The sequence below is a fragment of the Martes martes genome (genome assembly GCF_963455335.1).
Source record: "Martes martes genome assembly, chromosome: 11".
NCBI lineage: Eukaryota > Metazoa > Chordata > Mammalia > Carnivora > Mustelidae > Martes > Martes martes.
The window spans coordinates 23,430,444-23,456,514 of NC_137899.1; the positions used below are offsets into that span (position 1 = coordinate 23,430,444).

At 36.5% G+C, this 26,071-nt stretch overlaps 1 protein-coding gene across 1 annotated transcript in view; it reads left to right on the forward strand.

Annotated features, from left to right (window-relative positions):
• The window catches only part of RELN (reelin), a gene marked incomplete at its 5' end in the record, with an annotated part of 495,436 nt that overhangs the window by 136,625 nt on the left and 332,740 nt on the right, over positions 1–26,071 (forward strand). The window contains one exon of the mRNA XM_080818970.1: positions 166–301. Coding sequence (XP_080675096.1) covers positions 166–301 — 136 coding nt within the window. The remainder of the gene's footprint in view (positions 1–165; positions 302–26,071) is intronic.

Genomic DNA, 26,071 nt, shown 5'->3' on the forward strand with positions numbered 1-26,071 from the left:
TTCTAACAACAGGACATGGAAAATTGCATAACTTACAGAGCAGCCAAACAACATGATGAATCTTAGCACACAAGAAAAATGTCCAGAAAATATTGTTCATACCATGATAAGAAAGAGCTTGTTTTGTTGTTTTTATGACAGCTTCTCTTCCTTTCTGTCTCTCAGGGATCATGTCTGACCAACAGTTTGGTAACCAGTTTATGTGCAGCGTGGTGGCCTCACATGTGAGTCATCTGCCCACAACCAACCTCAGCTTCGTCTGGATCGCTCCACCTGCTGGCACCGGCTGTGTGAATTTCATGTAAGTATCCAAACTGTCTGACCAGTAGGGAAGGCAGATAGACCTCTCACTGGATGACATACAGGCTATGCATTTAAATGTATTAACAGGTTTGACCTTAATTAAAGCCACTAATTTTGCTGTCAAAAAGAGATTCAGATCATAAAAAACAAATAACTTGAGCAGTTTAGTTTTGCATATTTCTTTATGCTTCAGGAGACTTAAATTGGATTTTAACCGACAAAAATACACAATAGGAGTAAAAGTATGTGATGAAATCAACGCAGTAGGAAAAGGAATGTTCGGAAAGTAAAATGAAAACAAATACAAAAAATGCCAGGAGGCTCCATCTGTGTTTTGGAAGAAAATCACAAATTTGGCTTTCGGCTCTCTGGCCATTAATGCCGAGAGAGGAATGTGATCAGTTAGGTGAGGGATGGTGGTGAGAAGTCAGGGAGTCTGTGGAAACTTAATGACCCTCTCATGTGCTTTCATTAAGAGGAAGCTGGGGAATGTGGTAAATGATGTCCCAGCAGTGCCCTTTGATAATAACACTGGGCTGGGAAGCAAAGGCTGTGACTTGCCCCATCTCTCAATGTAATCTTTACCCCTACCCCTGCCCCAGAATCTCTACTCCTCATACTTCTTAGTCTTCTCTCTTTGTAATCCCATTTTTTACTTTTAACATAATATACTTTGTTTATTTAATTATCTGTAATTTTTATTGTCTGTCCCCTCCAACTGAAATGCAAGTTCCTTGAAAGCAAGAATTTTTTTTTTTTTTCTGTTTTGTTAACTGATTTGCCCCAACTGTCTAGAACAGTCCCTGGCACTCGGTACACACTCACTCGATATTTATTTCACGGAGGAGGAGGCCAAAGGAATAAGGCCAAGGGCAGTTCTGAAACAGTTGTTCTGTGGGCAGTCGGGCAAAAGAGGGCTGGAAGCCATCTTGAATGGTTTTCTGTTCTGAACCTTCTGCTCAGTCAACAACATCCCATAAAGCCTACATACTCTAAAATGTACTACTACCCGTCCTTCCCCTTTATTACCATACAGTTCAGGGTCAAGGGCTCCTATGGCTCCCACATCACCGATTATAGACTTTCTGCCTATCCTCTGGGTTACCCAAGCTGCAAACATCGGATTAATCCTATCCAGCTGATTGACATTTAATCCTATCATTTCTTCTTCATAAAGTTTTCATACTTGAACCTTTTATTTCAGTACCTTTTGCTAGGATGATTATGGTAGCTTCCTAAGTGATCTCTTCTCCTCCAGCCTGTTTCTCCTCCAGTCCATCCTGGACATTGTCATCTAGCTAGTCTTCCTAAGGCATAACCTTGATTACTCGAAACCTGGATCCCTTAAACCTCCTTTCTGAGGACAAGCCTTTTGGCTTGGGTTTGAAGAGTCTTCCCATTCCTGATGTGTATCATCTTCTGTTTTATCTCCTCTGTGCTCATCCTGATCGGGCACAAATTGCAGGACATCCCACAACTCCTTAAACATTCCATGACTTTCTCTTTTTCCATGCCTTCCCCTTAGCCCAAAATGCTTTTCCCCCTCAACTCCAGTTATTAAAGTCCTACCCATTTTTTAAGGCCTGTTTAAAATGCCAACTCTTGGGATGCCTGGGTGGCTCAGTCGGTTAAGCCACTGTCTTCAGCTCAAGTCATGATCCCAGGGTTCTGGGGTCAAGTCCCACATCGGGCACCTTGCTCGGCGGGAAGCCTGCTTCTCTCTTCGCCTCTGCCTGCTTGTGCGTGCTCTCTCTCTTTGGCAAATAAATAAAATCTTTAAAAAAATAATAAGAAAATGCCAACTCTTCTATAAAGCTTTCCAAGATATCAACAACAGAAGTGATGTGTACAATTGCATTTTGCTTGTAACTCTGTTGTAATGCTGATTATATTTTACTGTATACTTACTCGAGTTAATGTCTTGCCTTTGCTATTAGATCAGATTGGACAGGGATATGTTTTTATGTCTTTGTGATTCTCCCCACAGTTGGTACAACACCTCATACATAGATATCACAGAAGATGACCCTTGAATTAAATGATGTTCAGTGTTGTCTTTTCCTTAAGTTTAATAGTGATCTCTGATTCTCACTTTTGGCATGCTCTATCTTATTCGTGTTGGCCCTGGAAAGGTAATTTAAATCCTTGCCCTGTGTTACTTCTTCATTTAAGACAAGAATTACTTTTTTGAAAACTAGAACATAAAGTAAATCTGTATCAGCAGCATACAACTGCCTAATTCCAAGTAGATATAATTTTGAATTGAATCTGTTTAAAATGATATTTGTTGGCTTTGGGCCTCACTGTTCCCAGAGTTCTCCTGAGAAATAACTTAGGTATTTTTTTTAAAGATTTATTCATTTTTTTTAGAGAGAGAGAGAGTGCATGTGCACCTGAGCGGAGGGAGGGGCAGAGGCAGAGGGAGAAGGAGAGAAGCAGACACCCCGCTGAGCACAGATCCCAACAACATTATTCTCAGTCTCAGGACGGTGAGATGATGACCTGAGCCAAAATTAAGAGTCAGACACTTAACCAACCGATCCACCCAGTCACCCCATAACTTAGGTTTTTTAAGTCTTAACCCAAGCAATGTTTTCTTAGAAAAATGCTGTTTGGTCAGAAATAATATTTACCAACTGCAAAGAAGTTCATATGCCCTCACACATATTTCCCAATAAAATTTTGATGATGCAGTTTGCACTTTTTAGCATTTCTTGAAAAGAAAAAGACTTTATTTATCTGTTTGAGAGAGAGCACGAGAGGTAAGGGGGATGAGAAGCAGACTCCTGCTGAACAGGGAGCCCCAAGAGGGCTTGATCTCAGGACCCTGAGATCATGACCTGAGCCGAAGGCAGATGCTTAACTCGCTGAGCCACCGAGGCGTCCCTTAGCATTCTTAATAAGCAGTGAATTCTTCCTTATTGTAAGCCATGACTGTCTTGAATGTTACATAGAAGAGCTGCTTCCCATGTGGGCAGGATGCTTTTGTTGACCTCTTTCCCTAATTAGTTTGTGAGAGAGTCCAGGAACACTAAAGCAATTTATTTGAAATTTTCTGACCCAAGTCTTGCAATTTCTTTTTTTTTTTTTTAAGATTTTATTTATTTATTTGTCAGAGAGAGAGAGAGGAGCGAGAGTGAGCACAAGCAGAATGGCAGACAGAGGCAGAGGGAGAAGCAGGCTCCCTGCTGAGCAAGGAGCCCGATGTGGGACTCCATCCCAGGACGCTGGGATCATGACCTGAGCCGAAGGCAGCCGCTTAACCAACTGAGCCACCCAGGCGCCCCTGCAATTTCTTGCCTTTGTTTCTTTCTCCAGTATTTATGATGTGTTCAGTAGAACTCTGTATGAGAGTTAGTATCTGTAATTAGTATGTGCCCAGCAGTACCTGAAGGAGTGTGTTAATGTTCAACAGTAACTTTGAGTATTAAACAAAAATAAAATAACACAGAATCTATAGCATTCGAACGTAAATATGCCATGATTCTCTCTTTTCGGGCTAATCCCCAAAATTAAAGCTGTCATTTTTTTTCTTTTTTTCTTAAGAGGGAAAGGAGGAGGAGCAGAGGGAGAGGGAGAGAGAGAATCCTAAGCAGGCTCCATCTCATGCTCCTGAGATCGTGACTTGCACTGAAATCAAGAGTTGGATACCTAACTGACTGAGACAGCCAGGCGCCCCTTAACTGCACTTTAAATCCCCCAAGGTCAGAGACTATGTATAGTATTTTTATATACCTAATAGTTCCCAGTGCTAAAACTATGGACAATAGAAGGCCCTCAGTAAGTATTTCTTAATGGCTAATAACAATATCATATTTCATTGATCTCCAGATACAGATTTTTTACATTTTCGGAACTCTGGAAGTAGAGTTGTATCTTACCTTTTATGGCATCTTAGAATTATAATTGCCAGTCCTAATTTTATCTTTTAAGGTCTTATGAATACTGATCATTTACCATGTATCTGGTCTCTCTAAAGCTGGCAATTAAATTGACACTGCACCCAGTTTTATAATCTAATGTTAGTACAGCAAATGTATGATGCACACTCTGTGATTTTAAAACTTAGTTTTCTATTTAAAATTCTTTAAAAAAACAAAACAAAACATAGTAAGAGTATGGAACAGGGGCACCTGGGTGGCTCAGTTGTTAAGTGACTGCCTTCGGCTTGGGTCATGATCCCATGGTCCTGGGATCCAGCCCCGCATCGGGCTCCCTGCTTGGCGGGAAGCCTCCTTCTCCCTCTCCTACTCCCTCTGATTGTGTTCCCTTTCTCGCTGTCTCTCTCTCTCTCTGTCAAATAAATAAATGTTAAAAAAAAAAAAAAAGAATTGTGGAACATTTGAACTCAAGTCTAAGACAATTATATAATGTGCTGTGTGTGCTTTTCCTATAGAAGAGTAAGTGGCATACTCGCTGAGTAAATCAGGTTTTATTGATAAACCACTTAGCCACATAGTCATTTGGGCCATCTGTTTACAGCCTTTCTTGTTAAAAGTAATCAAGTAAGAGACATTGAAGAGAGGTTGTCCTGAGGGTAAAGTTGCTGGCTACAGATGTATTAGATGGATCAGTAACTAGAGTTATTTTATCTGTACTTTTATGACACCTTTCATTTACATTTTTTAAAAAGATTTATTTATTTATTAGAGAGAGAGAGACAGACAGAGTGAGCAGAGGGAGAGGGAGACAGGCAGACTCCATACTCCGTGTGGAGCCTGATGTGGGGGTTGATCCCACAACCCTGAGATCATGACCTGAACTGAAATCAAGAGCTGGATGCTTAATCAACTGAGACACCCAGGTGCTTCAGATATCCGTTATGTTTTAAGTGATAATTTCATTCAGAGAACTGCTTAGTATTCAGATCTTACATCAGTGTGGTTTGTCTTTACTTTTATGTTTGACTAATCTTGAGTGACTAGTAAGCCTTGAGTTTAAAGAGACATTTAACTATCCAAATTTCTTGGATGTAACACCCCCCCCAACCAAATCCTAAGGGCAAGGAGAGGGTGCTGAGAGAAAAGAGGAAGGAAGGGGAAGGGGGAGGAGGAAGGAAGAGGCAAAAAGATAAGGACAGGGCAAGGGGAAAAGAGAACAAAGGAAGGAAAGACATCTTCCAGTCCTCTAATCTGAAAATTTAGTGAGAAACTACCAGGGAAAAGAGGTTGTAAAATAACAACGGTAACATTGATATTTTTGAAAATGTGGGGCGCCTGGGTGGCTCAGTGGGTTGAAGCCTCTGCCTTCGGCTCAGGTCATGATCTCAGAGTCCTGGGATCAAGCCCCACGTCGGGCTCTCTGCTCAGCGGGGAGCCTGCTTTCCCCTCTCTTTCTGCCTGCCTCTCTGCCTACTTGTGATCTCTCTCTCTGTCAAATAAATAAATAAAAAATCTTTAAATATTTTTGAAAATGTGCTGGCCATTGTTCTGAGTAGTTTATACCTTTTACTCCATGTCCTTCTTGCAGAAATTCCATGAAGTAGGTATTTTTTTTAAGGTTTATTTATTTATTTATTTATTTGAGAGAGAGAGAGAGAGAGAGAGAGAGAGCAGGAGCAGCAGGGAGGGGCAGAGGGAGAAGCAGATTCTCCACTGAGCAAGGAGCCCGATTCAGGACTCAAGTCCAGGACCTGAGATCACGACCTGAGCCAACAGCAGATGGTAACTGACTGAGCCACCCAGGCACCCAAGTAGGCGCTGTTCTTATCTCAGTTTGGTGATGAGGAAATTGAAGTATAGACATGTTAAATAATTTGCCTAATATCACTCACCTAATGGTTGAGACAGCCTGGATTTGAAGGCAGTTCAGTTTCAAGCAGGTGGTTTTTCCTCTTCACTGCAGTTGCCTCTGAAATGACCTCTTCTCTATTTTATTATGGTAATACATCCATAGTCCATAGTAGTGATACAGTGAAAATTATATGGAGTTGGTAGTTGGTATCAGCATCTCTCAGATTTTTTAACTGGCCAATATGGGTTTCCTATCCTCATTTTGAGATCTATCTCTAGATGTTAGCTAACTCATTCAAATGTCAAGAGGCACCTATTTATTTATTTAAAAAATTTTTAGTGCCAAAATATTTACTGAAAGTTTTCAAATCTTCCAAAAAAGTAACATAATGTGAGCAAACACAGGGAAACTGATGACAAATCAGACACTGAAAACTAAAATCTGGTAAGTCTATGAGGCCATGAAGGGGAAAAAAGGAATATCTGTGAGCATTTACTATGATTAAAGCACTGTAAGGGCACCTGGCTGGCTCAGTCAGGAGAGTATGTGACTTGATCTTGGGGTCATGAGTTTGAGCTCCATGTTAGGTGTAGAGATTACTTAAATAATTAAAACTTAAAAAGTAAAAATGCAGTGTATTAGACTCTTTTACAAATATATGAGGCACCTATTTAAATTTCTGAAATGTGCAGAACATATTAGATTTATATGTCAGACATGGCTTTGATCTTGATATAGTGTGATGCCAGTTCATTCTTTGGATGCTGATTATAACCTATCCCTTATCATAAAGGGATTCCATTAGGGAGGGAATGTGTGTATTAAAGACAAAATTTATCACTAGTAGATTTAGGTTTAATTGCTTGGACAGAGATGCTAACATAATATTAGAGTTAAAATGGAGCAGAAAAGATCAGATTCATGCCCAAATTAGTGACAATTTAGCCGTAAGTCAAATCCCTGAAAACCAAGAACCAAATTGAAGCAAGTGACGTTCTATTTAAAATACTGAAGCAACAACAAAGAATGAACTCAGACCAGCGAAGAGGTACACAAGTAGACTGCATTTGAACATTTGACATTTTAAGGGAAGATTCTCCTAGAAAACTAATTTTTTAAAAGTATACTAAACAAGAAGACAAAAAAATCATTTAAAAAATGGAAGACAACAGCAGTTTCTGAATACCAGACAGGCTGGAAATCATACCAATGCACAGATTTGAAGTGCTGCCTTGAGTGTATCTCAGAAGCCTTTAATTTTTGATGAGAGCCATTCCACTGTGTCTGGAGGATTCCTCAGGAAAGATAGTAAGGTTGCCCATTTATTTCCATCCATCAGAAGGAAGCATCACAGATGTATTTGCCTTGTTATTTAAACATTTGAAATGAGATCAGGGATGCTCCCATGGGTGCATTTATTGGGAGTGCATTCATACCTACAGATAAGGCTGCCAACAGATGATACATACAAATGTTATTTTACTTTCTAGGTTTACGTAGCTTACTGCAAAAATAAATCACTTGTCATGGAAGGCTAACATGATTGTATCCACACTGTTCGATAAAACCAGATATGCTATTTTCCATAGGAGGAATTTTATCTGTCTCTTAACTCGCAAGTCTCTTATTTTTTCCTTGATGGTCTAGTTTTCTTTTTTAAACAGACATTTCCCAACCTGAGACAGTTATTTCGGTGCTGCTCAAAAATGTACTTTTGAATGACAGGATGAAAAAAAATATTATCTACCCTTAAAAGTGAATGGCTGGGACCCTGACGGTTCTCACTCCCTGTAAGCCCCTGTTTTTCATCAAAGTTAAATAGCCAATTAGGCTTGGACAAGGACAGAGTCCAAGTTCAGGGTCTAATGTGTGTTCTTATTTATCAACTTTTTGGCAAATGAGGTCAAGATGCTTCCTGGGAATTTAAGTTGTAATTTTAGGGAGTATGATAAAATGTTGAGATAGAATATGTCCGTTAATCTCCAGTAAAAGAAATTACTTTTTATATTAGTTATACACATGTTTTAAAAAATTTAACAGATACTCAAAAGGAAAAACAAACCCCTTTGTATTACCTGTCTTCTCCCTTCCTATCACCTGCTTCTTCCAAGAAACCACAGTGTGAACATCACTGGTTATATTAGGGCAATTTACTGGAGTTTTATAGGACCATTTTCTTTGTATCAGAATCATAAGACCATCTGAGAAGTAGAACTGCTTTATAGTGAGAAAATTTTTCTATTTCACAAATGAACTGTGTTTAACTAGGGCCCAAAGACGGACCTCTATTTGTGGAAGTCGGTCCCACAACAAATTAGCGAATTTGTTCTTTTTTGTAAATCTCAGCTTGTTTTTTCTTTTTGATAGAAATACCAGTTTTTCCTAATGTTAAGTCTAACAAAAGAAGCAAAAACCAAACAAACAAAAAACAAGCTTATGGCAAACGCATCCTTTCATTCTTCCCTTCCCCTCACGTAGTGGAATCATAACTTGTGAGGGGTGCTTAAGTAAATGGACTGAGTTTTGGAATCCTCAAGATGTTCTTTATTACAAGGCCTTGTGGTTTAGATGGGATTACTACTCCACTTGGCACTTATTACTTGAAATCACATGGAACATTTGTGAAAGCAAAAAACACCAAAGTCAGTAAATCTAAAAGCTTTATGTATTAACAATTCTTAGCAGTTCTCTATATCTAATAGAAATTTCCTAAATGAGATATGGGCAGAGATTTGGGTTATTTCTTCATTAGTAGAATTGATGAAACCAGTTTAAAGGCCTTTCGTGTGAAATTATTATTTTTTTTCAAATTGCCTACGCAGTCAAAAATAGTGATGACAAAGATGTCTGGGAACCAGGTGAATAAATTTTTCTCATGGCAGCAACAACTCCATGGTTTGCCAATACAGTGGCTTGGATAATATATACTAGCAGCAAGATTTTATTTACCTTTTTTTTTTTTGGTAAAATATCTGACTATTATGGCATGATTTTTGTGTAGTAGAATTTTGATTGCTTCTTCCAGATAAGAATTTTTTAAAGAACTTATCTTGTCCACTGTGATTTACTTGGATATATATGGACATATCTCTCTATATTGTGCATCACTTTAGTGCAATTAACAGATACTGTGATTTTTACAAATTGAAGGTTTGTGGCAACCCTACATCAAACAAGTCTGCCAGTGTCAATTTTCCAACAGCATTTGCTCACTTTTTGTCTGTCATGTTTTGATAATTCTTATAATATTTCAAACTTTTTCATTATTTTCGTATTTGTTATGGTGATCCGTGGTCAGTAATCATGAATCGCTGAGAACTCAGATGATGGTTAGCACTTTTTGGCAATAAAGTGTTTTTAAATTAAGGTATGTACTTTTTTAAAGACGTGATGCTATTGCGCACATAATAGACCACGCTATAATGTAAACAAACATTTATAGGCACTGGAAAACCAAAAAATTCATTGATTCATTTTATTGTGATATTTGCTTTGTTGCCATGGTCTGGAACCATACCTGCAATACCTCCATGGTGTGTAGTTGTGTTTATATTTATGTATATATTTACATATAGAATATATGTATATTCACATATATGCATATATACACAAACATATATATTCTAAAATTTGTTTAGAACTATACTTTCTAATACTGTAGCTATAAGGCACATGTGTCTATATTTTAAGTCAAATAAGATAAAAAGTTCAGTTCCTCAGTTGCACTAGTCACATTTCAAGTTCTTAGGAGTCACGTGTGTCTAGTGACTGTTACAGTGGATAGCACAGATCCAGAACATATCCGTCATTACAGAAAGTTCTAATGTGCAACCCTGAGAGAATCTAATGAATTACTTTCTCCTCTGTTACCTTAACATTTGTAGAATGTAACCATGTACTTCAAAGAACATAGAGAAGAAATGAAGTAAAACTATGGTTTTGCAATGGCCCTGTGAACTTAAAAATATCGTAACTGCTAACCTGGCCAAGCAGGGCAAATTCTGTAGAAAGCTGATTATCTAACTGTTCATTTTTTGTTTAAGATTTTATTTATTTGTCAGAGAGAGAGAGAAAGTGAGCGCAAGTAGGGGGAGCGGCAGGCAGAGGGAGAAGCATGCTCCCTGCTGAGCAAGGAGCCCAATGCAGGACTTGATCCCAGGACCCTGGGATCACGACCCGAGCCAAAGGCAGATGCTCAACTGACTGAACCACCCAGGTGTCCCTACCTAACTGTTCATTTTAATTTTGTTTGCTCAGGCAGAGATTTCTATGGACCTTAACTTTATGAGGACCTTAACTTTATATAGGCCAAGTGTGACAGGTGGGGATCCCCTCTGATTATCTTCTCATACAATGCTCAGGGCTTAGTACCACTCTTTGGCTCCTCTGGGCTAAGACACTGTTCTTCTCTCTGCCCCCACCCTTGGGTCTCACCCTGCCTGTCCCCCCATCTCCTGCCACAGTGTTTTAAGTTCAGGACCTTCTCAAATATGCCCTTACCCTGTGACATCTTACCACCATGAACCTAAGATTTAAAATGAGCTTGTCTAGAGTGCTAATCATTAATATGAAAATAAACAATAATAAAATTTGGAATACCATTTGATGGTGATGATGATAATGATGATGATGACAGTAGTAAAAATAGCAATTTCCACTTAGTGAGCACCTGTACACCAGACAGCCTATTCAGTTCCTGTACTTTCCTAGAACCACTGTTACTGAAGAACGAGCTTGAACAGCTCACAGAAATAGGTCTGTTTTCATCCAAAGCATGTTCTTTTGGCTTCCATCCTCTATTACCACTCTGTGTCACTGCTAAAATGGTCATTGTAAAGATAATGTAGCAACTTGAGAGATATTTGGAGGATTAAGTGACAAAACATTTTAAAAATGAATTTCTACTATTTCAGACACATTAAAATTATGTTTGTGAGGACTTCTGGCATTGTGGAAGACTGAGCTCTCATGGCAGAAACTCTTTCTATTAAAATCACATAGAAACTTTAGATAAATGAGTACACATTTAAAATACATATAAAATTGATTTGAAAGAAAGTGAAGACATGAGGTACCAGAAGAAAGAAAAGGTTGGAGACTGGATCAGGAAGTGAGAGCAGACAATATGGGAGGTCTACAAGTATTTTAAACTTAGATTTAGGTCGTAGGGCTGGAGTTTTAACCTCAGTGGGATCTGGAGCCATCACTGAGAACCTCTTCAAAGATAGTAGGAGAAAGGAAAGGAGACGGAGCTGGCACTGGGCCCACTGCATGAAGCCTGGAGCCTTAGAGTATCATCCATCTCTGCCTGGGAGAACAGCAAAGCTTGTCATCTGACCGAGACTTTTGGTAAAGTAAGTCACTTATGAGAAACTAAAACTCTCTGTGTGAGGAGTCTGACTTGTGTGAGTTAATAAGTCTGACTTATTAACCTGGTATAGAACATCAAGTTAAGAAAGTAACATCTAATGGAAGCTTTAGAAGGAAAGAGTAGAAAGAATGAGGACAGACCTATTTGAAGAGATAATGGTGGAGAATTTTCTAGAACTAAGGAAGATGTGAGTCTTTTCTATCTAAACAACATAAATAAAGTTAGTATTGAATCATATCATGGTGAACCTTCAGAGTATCAAGGAGAAAATCTCAAAGACAACCAAAGACAAAAGATAGATTTCCTGTCATTTTAGTCTGGTAGTGGCTTTCTCATCAGCAGCAAGAGATGCCAGGAGACAATGGGACAGTATCTTCCAAGTTGTGAAGGAAATGCATTGTTATCCTAGAATTCTGTACCTAGATAAATTATCAGTTAGGCATGAAAAACTAAAGATGTTAAAAAAAAAGAAGAGGCTTGATATTTTTATCACACACAGAAACAGATGATTTTAAAGCAAGTTTTTAAAAAATGTGCTTTAATAAGAAGAAAACTCAGAAGAAAGGTGTAGGATGTAAGAAATTATGTTGTGATGTGAGAAATTATGTTAATTAAAAATAATTAGCAAGCATTTTAGAAATTCCAAATAAGCTTTGGATATGTAAATAAATTTATATATAAAATATACACCAATAACTATTTTCAGATAGAATTTAAAGGCAAAGAATAACTAAGATACTGAGCAACATAAGTGTGTGAGTTGGAGGAAGGAGAGAAGTCATTATTAAAATTTTCTAAGGTCTTCAAATTATTCTGGAAGAAAGCTGTAGATGCAGTTAAAAAAATAAATATATAGAAATGAAATAGAAATATAACTTCCAAAACAGGGGAAGAATTGGGGAAAAGATTAAAGAAAACTTAATCCCTCCAAAGAAAGGAAAAAAGGTTAACTTCAAAGGCATAGAAGTATAAAATATAAGATAAATAAGTATATAGTTGACCCTCAAACAACAGAGGGGTTATGGGCACCAACCACCTGCATGGTTGAAAATCTGCCTGTAACTTTTGACTCCCCCAGAATTTAACTACTGTTGATCAGAAGACTTACTGATAACATAGAACTTAACATAGCCTTACTGATAACATAAACAGTTGATTAACACATATTTTGCATGTTATATGTATTAAGTACTATATTTTTAAAATAAAGTAAGCCAGGATATAGAAAATGTCATTAAGAAAATCATAAGGAAGACAAAAAACATTTACAGTATTTTATTGTATTTTTTTTTTAAAAAATCTGCCTAAAGTGGATCTGCACAGTTCAAACCTATGCTGTTCAAGGGTACGTATATATATTTACACTAAATATGAACAGATTAAATTCACCAGTTAATACACATTGACTTTCAAAATCCAGTTTTAAAAATCTAGCAAGGTACTGCTTTCCAGAGACAAACCTAAACATAATGGCACAAAAACATTGAAAGTAGAGAGATAGGAAAAGATATACCAGACAAATTCTAACAAAAAGAAGTTGGTGTCACTATACTAATTCCAGACAAAATAAGTAAAACGTAATAATATTAGAGATAAATTATTAGGGGTAATTTCCATAGGGACAAAATGACATTCATATAGATAAAACTGAAAGAAAAATGAAAAATTGAAAAATGCCTTTGAAGTGACAAGATACTGTACATATTTTCTAGTATTTCAAATGCAATAGTATTATACAATTGTTTGCACAGAAATTCTTTAAAAATTATATCTTGAATGGACGAGTGAATGCATGCATGCATAAATGAAAAATTGCAAGAATGCACAAATGTACTAGAAGGCTGTATTAGAGAACTGGATTTATACTCTGCTATTTAAACCTCCAGATATTGCACTGATGACAGTTGGGTTTATATTACAATATTTTAGGCATTCTGGAAATAACAATTTTGTTATTTAACAAAACTTTTTCAATAACTTAAAATTCTGATTTGCAATTAATTTTTCTCTAAAATTCAAGTGATGTATAAATTCTTCTAAATAATAGTTCTGACATCTCAAATGTGCTGGAATACAATATTTCTGTTGTTAATTAAGCCAAATAGGATGTCTCCTGTTTTTGAATGTTAGTTAGGCTAACATAAAATATAAAGGTTAATATTATCAATAGTATTTTTTTTCATTGAAAGGCCCAAGTTCATGTAAAGCTTGGCTGTTAAAAATTTTTTTAACAATTGCTGTTTGAGGAAATAAATTTAAACTACATATTTTCTGGAATTTTAAGATAAACTTTTTAACATTACACCACTGCATATTCAAAAGTTGTCTTGTTTAGCACTGAGGAACAAATATTAAAATTATTTCCATCTCCATTTTAGCACTTCTCAATATCGAGGTCAGGTTTGATTGCCCACATTGACAAGTCCTAAGCTGGACTTGTGTTTGTCAAATGTCCTCCATTTGTTCCCACTATTAGTATTTAGAGAAGGGATTAGGAATAATATGAGCATATTAGTTATCTGGGCTGACATATATTTCAAAAGAGCAATGTCCAAAAATATTATACAAATGATAAACAGTAGAAATGCTTCTAATTAAAAATGTTTGCTGTGGTTGCAAAGGAGCCAAGATGGTAGGTCCCTTAATCAACCTCTGGTTTTAACTTAAGCAAATATATTGAAAGTAAGGCTGTAAAGCTAAGCTACATAAGCCTTTCTTCTAAATCCGCCTGCAGGCATTAATGCTCAGATTTGAGATGGCATCCTTATTTGCTAAGTGCAAAGATGGTTACAAAAGAGCTTTTCTCACTTTGAGGATAAAAGCTAAAGTATTCTTTAATTTTGGTTACTGCCCGGCTCATCTTAGCACCATAATAGTTATTTGGCTCAAAACCAAAAAGTAGCAATACAGTGCTTACATGTCTATGGATCAAAATTAGATGAAAAATTGCTGTTTCTCATCTCCAAAGCTATTTGCTGCACATTTTATAACCCTCAAGATGCCTTTTGTAATATGTGATAACAGAGCCAACTGCAGCATCTGCCTGGAAAGAGATTACTTTAATTATGGACTCAATGTCCTATTTTCTGCAAGTGATCCCCAGAGACAGGCTTCCTGCTGGAGGAGAGGTGCAAAGATGCACATTAAAGCCTACACATCAACCACGAAGGGGTGGATAAAGTGAGACAAGGACACCCATAAACTGCCTTCATTTTCCTAGTCTGTGATGTGATGGAAGAGTCTATAGTGATAGGTTTTTAATTATTCCAGCATCTGTTGTCATGGACTTCCGATGGTGAGGGCAAGATGAGCTTATAAAAGAGAGCAGAACCTTCGACAAGTCTGTGAAGGTAACAGGCAGTATTAAAACGGTTTGGTAAAACCTAATTTTCTTTCAAGTTTTCCTTCCAAATTGAAAAATATATGCACTGTATCAGTTACTTGCTGTAATATTATTAGAAAGTAAAGCTAAGTGGCTTTCTTGTCAACCCCGGTTCTGGATAACACATCAAGTGCCTCATTATTAAGAATTCATTTGCTATTCAGTCTAATAGAGCTGCTCATAATGAATTTCATTTAGAATCAGTGTGTGTGTGTCTTATGTATTTCCATGGAAGTTCTTTATAATTTAACATTGATTTAACGTTATGAGTGGACACTTAAAGCAAATTGTTACCTTGTTCCTATTAATTACAGAATTAGACTCCTTGATGAATAGCTTTTGAGAATGAGCATGTGGGCTTTCTTTTTAAAAGCATAGCACATACTCATATAGGATATTTGGGATTTCATCTGATTTCTCAAAAAGTATAAGCATATTTTGCATTTTTTAAAAAATGAGGGATTATAGAAGAGCAACCATGGGAATTAATTTTAAACTTCAAAAGAGGAATTTAAGGGATTTGGCATGGAATCATTTCCTGTGAGGGAGGGAAAGATGGAACAGAAAAATGTACCTACAATCATATTAGGTGAAAACATCAAGTCTTTCAAATATTATAACAACTATGACTTTCATTTTCTGATGTTAAAATGAAACATTATTAATAAATTTTGATAAAGAAATCCAAGTAGATATATCTTCAGGCATTTTAAATGGTAACATTTAATTCTAAAGTATTACAATGAAATATTTGCTTTTTTGGAAATTTTTGGTTATTTTTAAGACCTTCTGATTTATAATAAATACATTGGAGAAATTTTTAAACATATGTTCAAAAGGATAGTTCTACAGAGGCTTCTATATTGTATAGTTAGATGGTAGATGAAAAATTGAAATTGCGTTATCTACATATCACCAGAACTTATAAATAGAAGGTGTTTAGTGTTTGTCTCCATTTAAAGATCTTGGGTATAATACATTAAAACAATATTTATGGGCTTTAGGAAAAATAAAAGCCTCTTAGAAGAAACTAAGAGTATAAATAACTACTATCATCTGTTCAAGGAAAACAACTCCTAACTTTTGAATTTATAGTTTTCTACTAAAACGCAGGTTTCTTTATTTAATATAATGGATCTCAAATATGTTGTGAAATCTGAATTCACATACAAATCAACAGCAGGGGGAGATTTCTAAATGGTTCATTTGGAGCATGACGAGATGACTTCTTTAAAGATCAAAGGGAATCAGAATTTTCTCTCAAGGAGTATTTATTCTATAATTTCAGTTCTATATAGTGTACTTTGGCAACTCCAAATCGGATATTTTAAAAAACCTTATTTTCTAATGCCAAGGTTGTTTGGAAAATGTATGTGTGTATATATAAATATATATATATACACATATATTTTCCCCCCCTGCCAACTCTTTTTTTAGACATTCTCTCTTCTGAGTTTGTTTTTTAGTAAAAATGCCAAGTTAAATTTTTTTGGCTTTCTGTATTTCATGTTTGGGTCAGAATGCAAAAGCCCTTTATTTGGACTTAGAATTTAAAAGAATGACAGTAGACAAATATATGCTACAAACAGACTGTTCTTCATGTTTAAACTTAACAGTGAATACTATTTCCTTTTAAATGTTCAAATTCATTTTATATTCAGGTTGGGAAGTAATATTTATTGAAGAAAATGTTTAAAACTACAGCTAAGCGAATACCTATGTATGTCCACACCCACCTTCACACCAACACTTGCTCCTGTGTGCGCACACACACACGTGTTCCTTTTCCCAGAAATAAGAATAGCAAGTACTTTGGGGTATATTTCTTAAGATGTATGTATGTGTTCAATTTTATTTTTACTACTTGGGGCTCTACCACGCATTCCATTTTATGATCTAGCTTTGTTTTAAAACCCAACAGTACATTTTAAATGTTTTCTAATAAACATCCATCTGCATCATTTTCTGAAGAGTATTCTATTATATGGCTGTACTGTAATGTATTTAATTAATGCCTTTTTTATGACATTTTGCTTGTTTCCAGTGTTCACTGTTCTAGCAGCTTTCTAATGAGCAGTCTTGTGGCTAATGCTCTTTGCACATGCCTAATTACAAGAGTCTGTGCTTTCATGCAAAAGCCAAAGTTAACTATGAAGTTTACCTGATTAAAATGAAACCCTAAGCTATGAAGTCAACCTGATTAAAATAAAACTAAAATAAAACTATAATATGAGTTTTGTGCTAAGACCAGGATCACAAAGACTAATAGTAGTTAACCTTTCAACTTTTAACAGTGACAGTCCTTTGTAATAATGTTTGATAATTATTCAGAAGTTAGGAGAAATGCCAGTATCCTTATCATTGCTCTAATACGTAGTCATCACTTTAATTAAGAAAACTTTATCTTGGGGCGCCTCGGTGACTCAGTTGGTTAAGCATCTGCCTTCGGCTCTGGTCATGATCTCAGGGTCCAGTGATCAGGCCCCACATCGGGCTCTCTGCTCAGTGGGGAGTCTGCTTCTCCTTCTCACTCTCCCTCTGTGCTTGCTCTCTCGCTCACTCTCTCTCTCTCTCAAATAAATAAATAAAATATTTTTTTTAAAAACTGTCTTTCATATTATGCTCTTGTATTAGGAAATAAGTCAGAGAAAGGCAAATACCATGTGATTTCACTTAGATGTGGAATTTAAGAAACAAAACAGATGAACATAGGGGGAAAAAAAAAGAGAAGCCAACCAGAAAATAGACTCTTAACCATAGAGAACACACGGAGGGTTGCTGGGGGGCAGTGGGTGGAGGGATGCACTAAATAGGTGATCGGAATTAAGGAGGGCACTTGTGATAATCACTGGGTGTTGTATATAAGTGATGAATCACTAAATTCTACACCTGAAACTAATATTACATGATATGTTAATTAACTGGAATTTACATAAAAACTTGAACAAAAAGAAGGAAACTCTCTCTCACTTTGCAACATTTTCTGTTCCATTGTTAAATTTTAATAAATGCTTTTTAAAGATCTGTTTTATAAGGCAAACTAATTCAGTTGAAAAGCAACACATTGTGTCCACTTTCCAAAGCTCCCTGGAGCACAGGGCATTGTAGCTAACTAGTCAGCAGTGAGTGAACCTCTTAGTTTAATGTTTATATTTTTAAAAAATCTTTGTTGTTGGAGTTGAGGGAAATTGGAGGAGGAGACAAACCATGAGAGACTGTGGACTCTGAGGAACTAACAGGGTTTTGGACAGGAGTCGGGGCGAGAGGTTGGGTGAGCCTGGTGGTGGGTATTGTGGAGGGCACATATTGCATGGAGCAGTGGGTGTGGTGCATAAACAATGAATTCTGGAACACTGAAAAGAAATTTAAAAAATAAATAAAAATTTTTTAAAAAGTAAATTATAAAAAAACAAAAGACAAAAAAACTTTGTTGTTTTAGCTCTATAATTTGAATGTGACATTCCCATAGAGACTGTAAATTCCACTAGTCCATAGAGACTGTAAATTCCACTAGTAAATAAGAGTTGGCTTTATTATATTATGTAAATATTCACTCTCTAATGTTCTAATTATTTAATGATTATAGGCCCAGAGTAGAGCCTTTAAAATTGTCACAAGTGGCAACATCTACATTTTTCTGTTTATTAATGCTATTTCATCCTAGCATTGTCGTTATCTATCCTTTCTTCCAAACTCAATTTAGTCTTTCCTGGAAAAGTAAATTCTTAATCCAAGTGTCCTTAAGCTTTTCCCAAAGGAAATCTTACAGGCCAAATCTTAGAAATTATGGTTTATTATATAGACAAATGTGAGCATGTTTAATATGGACAATTTTAATGATGTGGAGGAATCTTTAAAGTCCTTTTCAGCTGGGTGGAAGCCTTTCTCACCTTCATCTCTGATTCTCTATATTAAAAAGAGGGCATTACCTCACATAGAAAGGGCCTGGCTACATATTTAGAACCTTGGCCTGCTGCTTTGAATATCTGTTTGCCCTTGGTCTCGACTTGTTGATTCATAAATCACCTCGAAGTGAGAATTCACATTGAAATATTCAAGTTTATGGGTAACACTAGACTCTTCCAGGGAGTGAAATGCTAGCTTGATATGAATAAATTTTAGGGTGATGCCGTAAACATGAGTGAGAAGAAGAGTGGCAAAATGTGTATCAACGTGTAGCTAGATTTGAAGAAATACGAGCTAGGAACAATAATCTGAGCTGTTATTACAAAATCATGGTCTGTGAGTTGTCAGTTCTATTCCAAGAGGGAGATTCAAGGAGCATTGATGGCCCGTGTCTTCAGCTTCAGACAGTGCTATTGTGGATTTCATGATCCTCCAGATTCTGGGAAGCCTCTCAATGGCTACTAGAAAGTGAAAAAGGAATGTCTTACAGGAACACAGGCAATAGTCTATGCGGTAGTGGTTGTAATGTTAGATAAAATTATTTAATTCTTTGTTAAAGATTTTATTTATTTATTTATTTATTTGAGAGAGAGAGAGAGTGTGTGTGTGTGTGTGTGTGCAAGTGAGGGAAGGAGCAGAGAAGGGAGGAACAGAGGGGGAAGGAGACTGTGTGGAGTCTGATGCAGGGCTTGATCTCATGACCCTGAGATCATGACCTGAACCGAAACGAAGAGCCAGACACTTAAGCTATTGTACCACAAAGGTGCCCCTAGATAAAATTATTTTTGCATAGAGTCTATATTATATCTATCCTGAAGGAAAGACCTTGGAGAGAGAGAGAGAGAGAGTGTGTGTGTGTGTGTATGTGTTGCCAAAGAAAGAAGGCTCTTGGGGTATCATTATAAATCAGTTTTTCTTTTGGAAGTTCCTGCGTGTGATATTTTTATATTTTTATGTAAATTAAAATGTTATTTACATTAAAAAAATTTAATGCAATGATACCAGTCTTGAAAACTCTATCCTCTTTTTGCTAATTCTTCATTGAGAAAATGAAGATAAAATCTAAAGCACACACAAGTACCTTTTTTTCCCCTATTTTAGAGAACTTGATGCATAACAGTTCAACTTACAGGATATTATACATGACTAAACTTAAAAAATAAATTTTTTTATGGAAGATTTAACTGGGGGATTTAAATATCAGGTATCTTTGAAATACATTTTTTTTAAATCCATTTACACAGAGCTTTTTAGTACCACAGTGCTGGAGATGAGCGTGGCCTTCGATAATTAGTATTTGTGAAAAAAAAAAAAAAGAAGAAGAAGAAAGAAAAAGAAAAAATGCTGTTTTCTCATGGAGATTTTCAAAGTAACACTTGAGAGTGCCAATCAAAAAATCTTTGGTTTTAAACATTTGACTTACAAAGGGACTATAAAGTTGTTACTGTTGTCACACATTAGTTGCCCCTTTGCTGGTTCCAAGAACACAATGCATAATGCTAACTCACAAGTAGAAGTTCTATTTTTAAGTATAAAATGGTTACAATAATAGTATTTGAACAAGAAGTATGAATCATTGGCAAATCAAATGTTTAATAAGGTTATAGTAAATATACTAATGATGCTCATACATTTAACATTTCACAGATAACTTACTTTTCCCTTGACGCATCAAGCTGAACTCATGACTTGACTTTAAATTTGTGGAGCCTGGGTGGCTCAGTCAGTTAAGTGTCAGACCCTGCTCCGCAGAGAGCCTGCTTCTCTCTCCCCCTCTGCTGCTCCCTCTGCTTGTGTGCTCCTGCGCTCTTTTGCTCTCTCTCTCTCTAATAAATAAATAAAATCTTTAAAAAATTAAAAAATAATAAATCTGAGGAAAATTACATCTTAAAAACATCCACCCAGCTGCTTTTTTTTAGGCACTTGAACATGTGGGTAAACATTTATTTTCTTTTCCTGGAAGGAGTAAAACTTTTATGTGGAATGTGTAAAACTTTACAAGGTCAAATATTAATCAAAATATGATTATATGGCTGAGAGTTGAATTTCTCAAAAATCTGAAAATGGAAAAAAAAATTCCATAACAAAATCAACTGAGAAATAGTTCTATAATAGCTCTATAATATTTGTCTGTATTTTCACAAATTAAACCACTTTTTTTTAAAGTTTTTACTTAATTTCTACTTAGTTAACATATAGTATAATATTGGTTTCAGGATTAGAATTTAGTGATTCTTCACTTACGTATAACTCCCAGTGCTCATCATAACAAGTGCTCTCCTTAATACCCATCACCCGTTTAACCCAAACCCCCACCCACCTCCCTCTATGGACCCTCAGTTTGTTCTCTTCAGTAAGTGTCTCTTGTGGTTTGTTTCCCTCTTTCTTTTTCTTTCTCCCCTTCCCATATGCTCCTATGTTTTGTTTCTTAAATTCCATGGGTGAAATCATAAGGTATTTGTCATTCCCTGACTTACTTTGTTTAGCATAATATACTCTACCTCCATCCATGTCATGGCAAATGGTAAAATGTCATTCTTTTTGATAGCTGAGTAAATATATACATTTATATATTTATATTTATATTATATTTATAATTATATTTATAATTTATATTATATATTTATATATACATATATATATTTTTATATAATGTATTTTATATGTATTTACATATATTTTGTGTATATGTATATTTTATATGTATATGTGTATGTATACAAAATGTATTTTATATATGTATATAAAATACATCTTCTTTATCCATTCATCAGTCAATGGACATTTGGGCTTTTTCCATAGTTTGGCAATTTGTTCTTTCCATAGTTTGGCCAAAGCTGCTATAAATATTGGGGTGCATGTACCCCTTTGAATCTGTATTTTTTAAAGATTTTATTTATTTATTTATTTGAGAGAGAGAAAGTGAGCATGAGCAGGGGAAGGGGCAGAGGGAGAAGCAGACTCCCCGCTGAGTGGGGATCCTGATGCAGGGCTTGATCCTAGGTCTCCAGTATTATGACCTGAGCTGAAGGCAGTCCCTTAACTGACTGAGCCACCCAGGCACCCCCAAATCTATATTTTTGTATCCTTTGGGTAAATGGCTAGTAGTGCAATTGCTTGATTATCAGTAGTTCTATTTTTAACTTTTTGAGGAACTGCTACACTGTTCTCCAGAGTTGCTGCACCAGTTTGCATTCCTACCAACAGTGAAAGAGGGTTCGTTCTTCTTTCTTGAATCCTCGCCAACATCTGTTGTTTCCTGTGTTGTTAATTTTAACCATTCTGACAGGTGTGAGGTGGTATCTCATTGTGGTTTTGATATGATGAGTGATGTTGAGCATCTTTTCATGTGCCTGTTAGCCATCTGGATGTCTTCTTTGGAAAAAAAAAGTCTATGTCTTCTGCCAATTTCTTAACTGGATTATTTGTTTTTGGGTGTTGAGTTTGATAAGTTCTTTATAGATTTTGGATGCTAACCCTTTTTCAGATATGTCATTTTCAAATATCTCTTCCCATTCCATAGGTTGCTTTTTAGTTTTGTATTTAATCACTTTTATGAACAAATCTTAGTATGTAAAGTTTCTTAAGTGATAATTAACCGAAAGTTGATAATGGAAAATCATACAGCCAAAATCCCAACATATTTCTCTGTTGTCTTAAAGATTGCTTTTTTTTTTTTTCCTGTACTTTTCCCCATCCCTAATTGCCTTTGCCATTCCTCTAAACAGTCAAAGATGTGTATGGGTAGACTTGGCTAATGTTACTTTTTAAAAAATGTTGCCAAGTAGTTGTACTGTTAAGTTTTCTTAGCATGGCATAACTTCAGTTCTAAGGAGTAGCTAGGAAGACCTAACCTCTCATTTTATTATTATTTTTTAAGATTTATTTATTTATTTGAGAGAGAGCATGAACAAGGGGAGGGGCAGAGGGAGAAGGAGAGAAAGGATCTCAAACAGACTCCCCACTGAGCACAGAACCCGATGCAGGACTCGATCTCACAACCCTGAGATCATGACCTGAGCCAAAATCAGGAGTTGGCCACTCAACTAACTGAGCCACCCAGGTGTCCCCTAAACTCTTATATTAAAGATGAAGCAACTGAAAACCAGAGAGTGTAGTTCGAGACAGAGCTAGATGATGAGAGTCCAAGGTGGACCTAGGGTTCTACTTCCCTTTTCACCCACTGAGCTGAGTCCTCAGCTCACTGGCCCTCTGGGCACTTGGAGGGCATTGCCAGCTGAGTGCCATTCTCCTGCTCTCCATCTTTCCCTCACATATTAATAACACAGCCAAGACAGTGAAGTATTACACTTAAACACCGCAGTGCTGATCCTTGATTACTGACAAAAAATGGAGATGTTTCATTTGGATTTATTAATCTACATAGACCATGACCTTATACTCTGGGTTTTTTGGAACAGGCTCAGAAGACTGTATTCTCTCCAAGAAGGTTGTTTGTTAAATGTATAGAATTAACTAATAAATATGCAAAATGTAATATTCAGTAGTTTGTAAGTCAATCAGAATAAACTTCAAATCAGAAAGAAGCTTTTGCCAGATTATCTACCTTTATATTTACTTAAGAGTATATAATTCCCTAAGTGTCTCTCTGTGTGTCATCCACTATGCTTGGCTCTTTATCTCATTCTCCTTGTTTCATCCTCACAACAGTCTTATGAAATAAGCAGTATTATGATTCCCATGATAACAATCAGAGTCTTGGTATTTAAATAGCTCTCTCCTTATAGCTGGTCAGAGGCAGAACTTCAGCTCAGGTTTAGCCTGAGCCCTTAATCAATGCGTTTCTGATGACCACACAAAGTTGATTGTTGGCTATGAAAAAAGACAGGACAAGAAACAAAAAAATAGACATTCAAAAATACTACAGTCTGGAGACTAGTTATATGGTTAATAATTGATTAATAAGTATTGTTTTGAAGGTTTAGGAAAACTGCTATTTGGGGGGAGAAAAAGGAGGTTTCAAAAGGAAAAAAAGACATGGTTTTCTGAGTCATTTAAGGAGTCAGAGCTGGCATGTTACCATAGAAAGAGAGAAAGAAAATGAGAAAAATAGCGAGAAAGGCGATCTTCAAGCATTTCTCCTTTTCTCAAAAACCTTCTTCTGGATACATTTCTTGTACTCCAAGTTCAAGATTTTCTTCTATGCCCATGGCATAAGCCTCAGTTTTCTGGACTCTTCTGGAAAATTTGCTTATGTGGAAAATCCAATTTTCTGACTGTGTCCAAATAATGGAGCATTATTATATACATATTTATGTTGCCTTTAATGAATAATATGTAACCTCCCCTTAAGAATAAGTAAAGACAAAGGTAGTCAGGTGGACTTGTTAAAGTTCTGAAGTCGTGGGCTTCCCTGCCTCAGTTTCCCCTTCCAAATATAAAGTTACTCTTACTTAGCATTTTCCCAATTTATTTGGAGAAAACCATGAAGAATTGTTTCAGTGCATGCCTCCTGGATACTCATGGGTGTCAGTAACTGTAAAAACACAAGCACTGTCTATTGGGTATTATCTTTTCTCAGTTCCAGTGCAGTTTTACTGAGAAACTTGAAAGTTGACAAGGATGTGAACATTACCCTGTAATTAGAAAGAAACAAACAAAAAAACTGATCAGAGGATCACAGAGGATAATTGGCCACGGATGTAGCAAGAGTACAGGCTTCCAGTAACCTTCTGGGGAGACTAATGTCACTTGTACATTAACGTCCTCATTATTGACCTGAACCAACAGAAAACAGCACGTTAATTAAATTCTCACATCATGCTAAATAAAGAAGTGTTTGTTGCTAAATACCAGTGAGGAACAAGACAGAATTCAAAAGGTCCCTAGAGAGTGTTAGAGATAGTCGGGAAGTAAAACAGCAACAACAACAACAAAATTGAAGCTTAAAAATGCAAGCAAATGTATCTAGAGAGCAATTTTAAACACTGATATTAGATAAGCTACAATTAGAATGCGTAATGATTAAAGGGGCCTTCAGCTGATAGTAAGCAGAAAATTAGACATAAGCCTGAAATGTAATATAGTTAAAATGCTACTGCGTTTAGAACCGTTGTATTCAGATTCTGCATAAAGAATCAGATAAACACTATTGGCTGATGAGACCTCATTTAGACTTCCTTGATTACAGATTACAAAGCTGTAAGAAAAAGAAAAGATTAGAGTTTGTCATGTGCATGCAACTATCCTATAGCCCAGGAAAATCCAGGGCCAGCCAGCAACATGCTCCAATACAAGGCCCCTTTTCCCTTAAAATATGTCCCTTACCCGTGGGAAGTAGCACACAGGGCTCTCATCTTCGGAGTTACCACTTTTCAGTTAGGTTGCTGTTCCAACAGTTCCCATGAAATTGCCCATTGATTTCCTGGGAAGACTTAATCTGGAAATGAATTTGTTGGAAAGACTCTTTGGCACCCATGTGGCTAGAGGCAGGACTCAGAGCAGAGGGGGGACGACAGGTGTGTGGCCTGGGGTCTCCAGGAGGCTCAGAAGGGACGGATGGGGGCAGACAGGGTCACCCTGAGCCTCTCGAGGGACTCAGTTTCCGAGAGCCTGGGGAGAAGGTGTGATTAGGGAGCACTTACTAGGTGGTAATGGATAGTGATAATTGTAGGTCAGTGAAAGTCACTTGAACTTAAATGTTTTCTGATTCACATCAGAGAGCAAAATGGCTGTAGCCACAGCTACCCATTTTCTGCTGGTCCTGTGGTTGCAGCAAGACAATAGCCTCATTCTCACCAGTTTATTCCTTACAGAAATGCTATAAACTTTTTCGAGGGCTTTATGGCAGAATCATTGTATCACTCACTGGATAGATTCATAATTTCAGACACTAAAAAAAAGTTACATTGGATTTAATAACTGAAATGTGTTTCCCTTTGGATTAAAGAAGTTGCGGGGGGGGGGGTGTTTTGTTTTGTTTTTTTTTTAATTCTATGTTGGTTTATGCCTGCCAAGGGAAATCCACAATGAATTAAATCTGCTCAATGAATTTTTTGCTCTTATAAAATTGTTTTAATGCTAAACATTGCCTGTTTCAAATATTCTACCAGAGGCGTTTATTTACAGTCTGGTACATATGTAGTTTGAGCTTCTTAGCATAACTTACAGTGAATTAATGACTTGTTATTTATTGCTCAAACACTCTGCAGAAGTGATTTATAGGGCCGAGCTATGCACTGGCGGTTACTTTGCAATCTCTGTGCTGGCTGTCTCATCAATATCATTAAATGAATTCACAGTGACACAGCTCTGCTACTGTAGTTTTTGATATGAGGGATAACTGAACATAAATCAGAACTTATGTTTAATTCATAAGATGTACCAATCTCTCATGTAGGCGTGAGTTAGGTTAG